This window comes from Lycium barbarum, chromosome 1 (genome assembly GCF_019175385.1).
Source record: "Lycium barbarum isolate Lr01 chromosome 1, ASM1917538v2, whole genome shotgun sequence".
Classification (NCBI taxonomy): Eukaryota; Viridiplantae; Streptophyta; class Magnoliopsida; order Solanales; family Solanaceae; genus Lycium; species Lycium barbarum.
Window position 1 is genome coordinate 132,311,159 of NC_083337.1, and position 10,189 is coordinate 132,321,347.

Sequence of the window (10,189 nt, forward strand, 5' to 3'; positions counted from 1 at the left end):
TTTGTAATTCCTTGGGAAATGCTTGTGTATAATCCTATCCTTGATCTGGACGGGTAACAGAAAGTTTTACTCCCTTTTATTGCTTAAATAATGTCATTTTAAGTAGCTTTGTGAATTTCTAATTGTTTTGACTTCCCTGTCTATGAAGTAATACAAGAGTGTTATAGAAGCCATTAGATATGTTAAGCAGAGTTACTTTCTATTATTGTCTTTCATGATGAGTTAGATATAGCAATCCTTGTGTATCATGGCCATATGATGATTATGGACATTTTGTGATCAGTTCCTTTTGAAGCTCAAAACTTTAAATTTTAGTTCTGTATTCTTGAAATAAAAGCAACAGTGTAGTAGCAGCAGCTGATATGATGACAGACGATGGTTTCATATTTTGGTTTCTAAAAGTTCCACTCGTCTGCGATATTTGTGGTTTATTGGAGATGCTATGGGAGAAGGAAACACCATCCTGGGTGTTTGTTACCTGTTTACATCAATAATAGAGATCAACAGAGATCAGAATAGATGACGGTAGCTTTATGTTTATACAAACTGTAGCAAGCTTTTCATTTTCAATTCCAAGGCACACATGGTTTCTTGGGATATACACATATGATTCTATTTATACCCTTCAATTCAAATTGGCAGAAGACCTCAAGGGGTCATGAGCTTTGTTGTAACAGTTGGAAATGTTGTTGTATCAATAGCATTCATTCTCTTCAACTCTTACGGAGTACAAAACATAGCAGAGCTTCAGCTTCACTGTAACCTGTAACTATTGTATAGTGTGCTTCTTACTCTAATTTTATTGCCATGAAAAGAGGAAAAAATTAACTGAACAACTTTACTTATTAAACGTCCAAAATCTTCATAGAATGCTTGTGCCCTGCTTTTTAAAAAATCAGGTAGTACTTTTTTAATGGTATTCAATTTTCACATCTTGTTCATTTGGTGAGATTGCCATTGCTAGCTTTAGAGAATTGGAAATGCAAACTTACACGGAGAAATGGGCTCTGTTATATTCATGAGGTTCTGATTGATACCGAGGTGACAAAACCATTCACAAGTCCAGATTAAATCTGCTAATTGTTTCTTTCAAATTATATACTCTAGTAATTAGTTATGGTGATGTATTAAGAAAAATATGACATCCTGGAGTCTAGAAGAAGCATCAAGATCAGATATGGGGCGATGTAAATGAGAGAACGAAAATGCTGAGCTATTTGTTGTACCTGTGGCTTGTGTAGGTGTACATGTCGTTATAGGCTGATTGGTTATTAGCTTTTACAATTACAATTGTTCATTTAAATTCTGGCAATTGGGCACTTTTGGTTCTCTGCTGGGTAGTTATTGCTTCATATGAAATAGGCCAGCTGTGGCAGTGGTTCTGGGAATATTCCGGGCTATTTATTCCATGTATTTGTCCTTAATCAGTATCACTATCAATGAATAATTTTGTTTAGCTATAGTTGTCAAGTTTTCATCTACTTTTTCCCATTTCCTTGCACTGTTCCATTGATGCGTTCTTGCAATTGCATCACTTAACGCTTTTCTTACAGAGGTGGTCAATTATTTGGTGTCTATGAAGGACATTGCTCCTTTCAGGTTTCCTTTTTCTTCCGTCCATACGTCTTTCTATGTTTTTCTGTGTTAAGTGTTGATACATCTCAGTGCATTTAGTTGGGTTCGATCCAATGACCTTAAGGGATTAAACACAACACTTAACCAGTGCTCCATTCAGTCCTATTTGACCATGTGTTCCTTTGGCTAATATTAGATACATATTTTAAGAATTATATACATAATATACCGAGTTTCGTCGGGTGACCATGTGTTCACGTGACTCATTTTTTCTATGTAAATTCGCCCCTAGTTATGAAACAAATTTAAACATGCTATATCTCTGTATTCATTTTCTTTTGAATACATGAACAATAAGATATATCACGCCTTTGCCATTTATGCTACTATACGATCAATGACCACTTTTTCCAGAAAATAATAATAATATGAAGTGATAAATACCCTTTTTACTCTTCTAAGTAGTCTAACAGCAATGACAATAACAGGAAAAACAAGAACAACAATACTAATGGAAGAAGTCATCATTAAAGGTCAACTAAAAGCTTGAAGGTGCATGGATTACCATTTAAAATTGTAATTGTTTGAGTATGCATAAACTTTATTTTTACATAGATTAGGATTTAATTTTATTTTTTTGTTTTAAAATCTAATAGACGTAGCTACACCAAATTTTAATTTTAATTAACTCTAACAGAATAACAATTTTTTTAGTAGCAGATTTACTTTAAAGTAACAACAATTTACATCAGCACTCAACGGTAACCCTGCCTTTGTTAAGGGTCGTATTTGCTCCTAGACCATGTGAAATGAAACAAATTTGCCCTCTGTTAATAGTTGGGGGTCAAATATGTCTTCGTCGTTACTAGGTGGGGTAAAATTTGCTCATGAGCTATGCCAAATGAAACAAATTTGTCATTATTTTCAAACAGTGGAAGCTTAGTAGTGATGCCATGTGTCACACAATTAAGGATTTTTTTAAAATGGAGCGTAAATTTGAACCTTTGACATAATCTAAAGACAAATTTGAAAATTCAGAAAATAATACTACTCAAAATAATTTACCCAATTTATGATAAGACAAATCATACAACTGAAAAAAAAAGGTATAGACGTTTCTTACAGCGGTGTCAAACAGGTGAGTCCAATCGTAGAGAAGCACGACATAGCGGGCAACTCGACCTATTTCTAAGCCACTTATCTACACATTCCGAGTGAAAACTATGGTGACAAACCGGCAAAATCTTAACCTTATCGCCATCTTGAAAAACACCTAGACATATACAACACTCTGCTTGATCACCAAAAATGTTACAGCTGGTATTAGTTCCGTAAAAGGTAATAGGCAGTTTATTGATACAAGTAGGGTCAAGACCATGATGATGAGAAAGCTGGACAAGTTGCTGTGGCGGCGCTTGAGAGGAACGGCATATCCAGCGAGAGTAGAGGATAAGAATGGCGACCAAAAGAATTAGGGAGAGGAGTACGATGATGAAGAAGAGAGTAGTACCAGGGAGTTGGTAGTTGGCGTCTTCGCACTCAGCATAGTGCCAATGGAATGGTTGTGAAGCCATTGTGATAACTTGTTCTGCTTTTTAAATTCAAACTCCTATGTATTAGGGAATTTGAATAAGTAAAGTAATATATTGGACGTGTAAAAAATAACTATTCGTATAGTTTTATTTGTTATTTTGACTCTTGTGAAGACAGGACTCAAAATAAATATAGACAAAAGGGGAATAGAATCTTAAAACAGAATTACGGAACATAAACGGGAAATCCCACTTCTTCTTTTTGGCCTTCATTTCCTTCCCGTTCTCCGGTTTTTGTTGATGCCCGTTTGAAAATAGAACAGTTTACGCAACATATGATGGAGAAATATACCTTTTCTAATTTATTTGGAAAATGGTAATCCCGTGTTACTTTTCTTTGTGGCTTGTCTCAAAAAGAGTATTTTTTTCTATATTTAGTAAGTTGACAATTCACGCATCCTACATGACAAGTATATAACCATGAAATTTTAAAGACATTTTAGTACACTATACACATCTTTAATTTAGGATCACAAGATTTAAAAGTCTCTCTATTTATTTCTTAAACTTCGTGTCTAGTCAAACTAAAACACTTAAATTGGGACGTGGGGAGTATTTGGGAGTAGGGCTGCGTATATGTTGGTTCGGTTCGATTTTGAAGGTTATCGATTCGACTTATCAGTTATTGGTTTATAGACATGCTAAACCTTAAAGAACCGTTACGATATCGGTTATCAGTTAATTGAATATTGATTGTTATCGATTTAACCGTTAAAGATTTCACATGGAATTTTATCCTTACAAATTTAAAATAAAGTGGTGACACAAGAATTATCTGACGGTTTTTTTTTTCCTGCAAGATGCAAGATGGATGATTATACACAATTACACACTAGTACAATGTAAATACTTCAAAGTAGAGGACAATATGCACATTCTAATAATCAAATCCTATAAAATATAGTGAAGAAATACATGAAAATAGTTCTCAAATATTAAAGTAGAGATATTTGAGAAAGTAGAGAAAGTTATCCTGCAGTTTCACAAGAGCAACTCGAAGAGGTGCAACATATAACAAAGCATAAACCCCAAGTCACTTTATATATTGAAGGGTAAAATTGCAGTAGTAATTGAATAAATTACTATCAGGTTATCGGTTCAACTGTTATAAATAGTGTCCAAACTGAAATCCGAATCAATAATTAAATAACTTGGGACATGAACCGATACCCAAACCATTAAACCAATAATCCAAACTATTGACCCAATTATTGGTAACTGGATTATTGGTTTAACCGTTAAATTGTACAATCCAATTTGGCAGAACACATATTAAGAATGAAAGAATTTTTTTATCATTAAAATTTGTGATCTTAAATATATTATAATATTAATATGACTACGTGTATGTTATTATTATAGTATTCTTAAAAATTAAAATTTCATTTTTTAAAAAAAAAATATACTACTCCACAAAAAAGGAATAGTGTCACAAAATACTAAAGCATTCGCGTCAAGTACTTTCTGGCCGATGTGATCGATGTTCTAAATAGCTTGAAGAATAAACTGAACTTTGGAATTTAGTTGATTGATTAAAAAGTGAGATTATATTTGACCGTATTTTTTAATATTAATTTGAAAATTTGTGCAGTATTTATTCAGATATTGAATTTCATTTTCACTATTTTTGTATTTTTGATTTTCTTTGTTAAAATTCTGTAAAATTTGATTCTTAGTTATTAGAATAGGTAAATTTAATAGTAATTGTTTGTCTTGATTAGAATGTCCTTTCTGTGATAACTAATTAATTAAGGGAATTGCTTTTGCTTTTATTTGAATATTTCAGTATGTGTAAGGTGTTAATATGGTATAATTGAGATTCTTTTTTTTTTTTTTTGAATAGTTGAAGTTATAATTTTCTATTATATATAAGTAGAAGTCGAACAAACTATGATTACCGATTTATTATACTGTATTTTGCCGAAATCGAACTTAGAAATATCGAACCATGCCAAATTAATTTGGTGTGGTAATTATAGTATTTTTAAAAATAAAAAATTAAAGTTACGGAATTGATTTTTCAATACCTACCATGAACATCTCTAACTAGTAGGCGTCTAGGCTGGTAGCTTCGGAAGATAAGGTGCACATGACATTTTAGACGAATCCCACATTGGAATGGAAGACGAAAGTGAAGAGCATTATATGGTACAACACAAGTTTACATAGTGTATGCCCTTTTGGGGTTTGATGTGGCATAGCTAGAAAGATAAACTCGTGAGGGCCTTCGCCTAAAATGGACAATACGTGCATGAGCTTGAGTTGTGAAAAACATGGTATTAGAGCCAGTATACTCTCTGTATGATGGCGAGGCAAACCTCAGCGAGGACGCTGAGTTCCCAAGAAAGTTGTGTGTGACGTGACGAAGGGCAGTCTGATAAGGGGAATCAAGCAGAATTGGCAAGCTTTAAGCTGGTAAGTTTCTAAAGATAAGGTGCACATGAAATTAACAATATCTGAATCCCATAATGAAATGGAAGAGAAAAATGAAAAAACTTCATAAGTCATAATAATATATATTCATATGGTATACAAAGGGATCTAGTAACTCACGGTTGTTGGCTACCTGAATTTTCATCTTATTGGTGAGGGTTTGAATTGCCACGTTATAATTTTCTTCCCGATTTCCCTTTCCTAGGTGTGTTCATGGTTCAGTTTGGGTCGATTATTGATTAAAACCATAACTAAACCAATTTAGTCGGTTTTTAAATGTCTAAAATCATAACCAACCCAAATAAAATAATAACCACCGGTTTGATTATTGTCAGTTTATGACCAGCAACCATGAGACTTATCAGTAAAACATTAAAAAGTTGAAAAAGACATATCTTTTTTTTTTTGTTCAAACGATAACTTTTATTTATAATTTAAGGTGGAACATGCATCATAGAAACATTTTCACTATTAGTGATAGTGTAGTACTCAAGTTACCCAAAGTTACTAAACTATTACATATAGAGCTAAAACTAATTTAGTAGTGGCTGCACCATTTTTGTCATTTTAATACACATACTTGGAAATAAAGTAGAACATAGGAGCTTTTAGTTGTTGTTACAAACATACATATTAATTAAACATAAAGACTACCTAAAATTAAAATGAAAATATATGAAATAAAAAAAAACTTTGGGTAGTGATCCTAAACTTTGGGGCAGTACTTGCATTTTGCCCTCAATTCTCCCATTTTTATTAAAAAAAACTTTGTGTAATGATCCCAAACTTCAGATGTTTTTCTATCATTATCCCCAAGGCAAGGATTTCGACTACAAGGAGTTGTTCTTTTCTGCTTTTTAGGAGGATTACCCACGGAAGAAGTATTAGGGCATTACCATGTGCTTGAGTTGCAGCAAATGCTGATGTTACTGAAGTTCTTCTATAGGAACCTCCATATCTACAACCTCCGTCCTTTTCATGTGAACAATATTAGAAGTTTAGGACCCATTCACCCAAGAAAAAAGAAAGGTATAAATTCAAAAAAAAAAAAAAAAAAAAAAAAACAACCTAAAATCACATGGCTGACAAAGAAAGGCTAAAAATTTAAGTTAAAGACATTAGACTCTAATGTGAGCTTCTGTCAGTAGATTTACACTTAACACTTAAAGAGTTAAAAGACTTAAAGACATGAGCTTGGACATATTCTTAAAAACATGGGCCTCAAGCAATCATGTGAAATAAGTAGACAAAAAATTAAATCATTTTTTTGCACGGATTGCCCTTCTTTTGGGTTGGTCTTTAAATTTTGCTCCTCATATTTGTGTTCTTTAAGTTTGACCTTCGCTTGGATACCTGAGGTTCTGGGTTCGAACCCTCGCTCAGGCATAAAATAAAAAAATAATTTCGTAAGGCAGGGCTGGGGGAGTGTATGCCGGATCCGGCATACAATCCTTAAGGAAAAACTAAAGTTATGCCGGAGGGGGCAGACTTTGCCTTGAGACATATATATATATATATATATATATATTTTTTTTTTTTTTTTTTTACTTTTCAAGGCAAACTTTTAATTATGTCTTAAGGAAAAGTTCCGCCTTATGGGGCATACTTTTAGTTATGCCTTAACTAAAAGTGTGCCCCATAAAATATAACTAAAAGTATGCCCCATAATGCGGAACTTTTCCTTAAGGCATAACTAAAAGTTTGCCTTAAGGAAAAGTTCTGTCTTATGAGGCATACTTTTGGTTATGCCTTAATTAAAAGTCTGCCCCATAAGGCATAGTTTCTTAAGGAAAAGTTTTGCCCCATAAGGCATAATTAAACTATGCCTTGAGGAAAAGTTATGCCCCCTCCGGCATAACTTTAGTTTTTTCTTAAGGACTTTATGCCGGATCCGGCATACAATCCTTAAGGAAAAACTAAAGTTATGCCGGAGGGGGCAGACATTGCCTTGAGACATATATTTTATTTTTTTTACTTTTTAAGACAAACTTTTAATTATGCTTTAAGGAAAAGTTCCGCCTTATGGGGCAGACTTTTAGTTATGCCTTAACTAAAAGTGTGCCCCATAAAATATAACTAAAAGTATGCCCCATAAGGCGGAACTTTTCCTCAAGGCATAACTAAAAGTTTGCCTTAAAGAAAAGTTCTGCCTTATGAGGCATACTTTTGGTTATGCCTTAATTAAAAGTCTGCCCCATAAGGCATAGTTCCTTAAGGAAAGGTTTTGCCCCATAAGGCATAACTAAACTATGCTTTGAGGAAAAGTTATGTCACCTCCGACATAACTTTAGTTTTTCCTTAAGGACTTTATGCCGGATCCGGCATACACTCCTTCCAGCCCTGCCTTGCGAAATTATTTTTTTATTTTATGCCTGAGCGGAGGCTCGAACCCAGAACCTGAGGTATTCAAGCTAAGGACAAAACTTAAAGACCACAAATATGAGGGGCAAAATTTAAAGACCGCAAATATGAGGGGCAAAATTTAAAGACCACCCCAAAAGAAGGGCAATTCGCAATAAATTAATGATTAAAGGGTATAAAATATTTATAATTATTTAAGAAAAACTAATATTATACATATAAATAATTATAAAATTTATGTACATAATTTATCGGTTTGGTTCGGTTATTTATTCGGTTATTTTTTAATAGAGCCATAACCAAACCAAATATTATCGGTTTTTAAAATTTAAAACCAAATCAAACCAAATTACCAAACCAAACCAAATGTCGATTTTTTTATTCGATTTGATTAAATTTTCGGTTTGATTTTGGTTTTAACCAAAACCGTGAACAGCCCTACCCCTACCCCATGTAATTAAAAAAAAAAAAAAAGTCTCAGATGGTATACACATTTTTTACGGCTCTATGTAACGTAGTTTTACAAACAAAATCGTATAGGACTAAACGCAAAACAAATAATACGTGTCGTTTCATGAACTTGGATTTAGACAATTTCGTTGCTTCAAGTTCAATACTTATCCTGATCGAATAGACCTTTCCCGTTTTCAGAAAAAAGATGAGAAGGGAATTTATCTCAATTTCATAGCTGACGTCCACATCATTTCAGGCTTCAGCATAAAAGATGTTTTTGTCATTTCTATTGACCGTGAAATTTATCTTTTTAGCTTGAATTTGAAGTGCCAAATATTCCAAGTTTTAAGCATTTTTCAACTCGGAGATCTCTCCAGCATTTGCTAAACTCCTTTCACTGGCTGTATGCATTGATCTCCATACACATGATTCATTGCACCGAGTAGTAACACTACAAGAAAACATGCGATTAGCTACATAGTTTAACTAAGAAAATTAGACCCCAAGCTAATATGAATTATTAGCTACAAATTTAACCAAATGGAGTCCTATTTCCTAACACATTTCTTTGTTTGAATATTTAATCACATTATAACTAGGAATTAACTAGGTATAATCCCGAGCTATGTTATATCTAGGAGAGTTTTCTATAATTCTATCCAATCTATAAGCTAACTTTTTGCGGGAATTCTAACCGAGGTTAATTTCTCTTTCTTCAAAAAAATATGGTTTAACTAGGGATAACGTCCATCAAAACATAGTTGGGAAAATTCCCATGCCAGATCTATAATAACTAATAGAAGCTTGGTAAGTGCCAGTCACAACTCTTGACGTTTTGTTGCGATAAAGGCCCTTTCTACCGAAGATGTATACATTAATGTAGCACTGCAGCTAAAGTCACTTTACAAACAGCTGTGATGCAATAATTCAATTCAGTCAAATATTCTGCTCCTCCTTCCACATACTCTCGAACTATCGCTCGAAACATGGAAAGGTCGTTATGTTATTTTCTTTTTACTCTTCTACTTGTTTTCTCTCTATAAGAAAATAATTATTCTTTCTTTTCGTTTGGTGATTAATAATTTTTAAAATATGAAACAAAAACTGAATATATAAATGATTTGGTTTAGGTGGTTATAATTCGTTTTATAGATGCAAATTAACCTAACTCATTTTGTCTAATGGTTCGAGTTATTACCCTTTTATTGATTTAATCCATTTTGATTGACCGAATATAATCTCACCCACCCAATTTGTCCCCCTCCACTAAGACATTCACGTATATGGTGAATTTCAAAATGTTTAAACTAACGTTATAATAATTGTGTGAATGGAGAGACTGATGCCATGTATTAACCCACAAAAGAAGCTAGTTAGGTGGTTGAACAGTGACAAGAAGAAGTTAGGGGACTTCGTAAGAAAATAAAAAGATAAAGCAACATATTCCTAATTCCTTCGATTAAAGTTTAAGCAGAAAAAAGATAAAAGAGAATGATTAAAATCTAAGTACCTTAAACCTCCTTGATTGGTCCCCAATTTCTATTCCTACGGAAGCAAGTTTTTCATTCTGGGATTTACTTTTGAAATTGAGTTGAAAAAGGTGGACCTGAAAAAGTATATGTTCTCTTCTAATGGTACATGAGTATTATGTCCTACTTTTAATAAATTCATAACTAGTTAACTGAGGTATTCTGTATTATATTTCATCTGCTACATATTGTATGGTTATTTTTACCTGGGCACACCTCTTAATAAATTTACTCACCGTTTGAAAG

The 10,189-nt window shown here is 33.1% G+C and overlaps 1 protein-coding gene across 1 annotated transcript; it reads right to left on the reverse strand.

Annotated features, from left to right (window-relative positions):
* Positions 1-304: 304 nt before the first annotated feature.
* LOC132614271 (RING-H2 finger protein ATL66-like) lies at positions 305-3,149 on the reverse strand. The gene is made up of 2 exons (XM_060328689.1): positions 2,811-3,149; positions 305-478 (listed from the first exon to the last, which is right to left on the reverse strand). The coding sequence occupies exons 1-2, from the start codon at positions 3,147-3,149 to the stop codon at positions 305-307; spliced, it is 513 nt and encodes a 170-aa protein (XP_060184672.1).
* Positions 3,150-10,189: the final 7,040 nt, after the last annotated feature.

Excerpts from the sequence above, each read along its gene's own strand:
- LOC132614271 (XM_060328689.1), bottom strand. The coding sequence starts at position 3,149 with ATGGCTTCACAACCATTCCATTGGCACTATGCTGAGTGCGAAGACGCC. Across the intron at positions 479-2,810 it reads ATAAGGTTAAGATTTTGCCG|GTAACAAACACCCAGGATGG; the intron begins GTTTGTCACCAT and ends TGATGTAAACAG.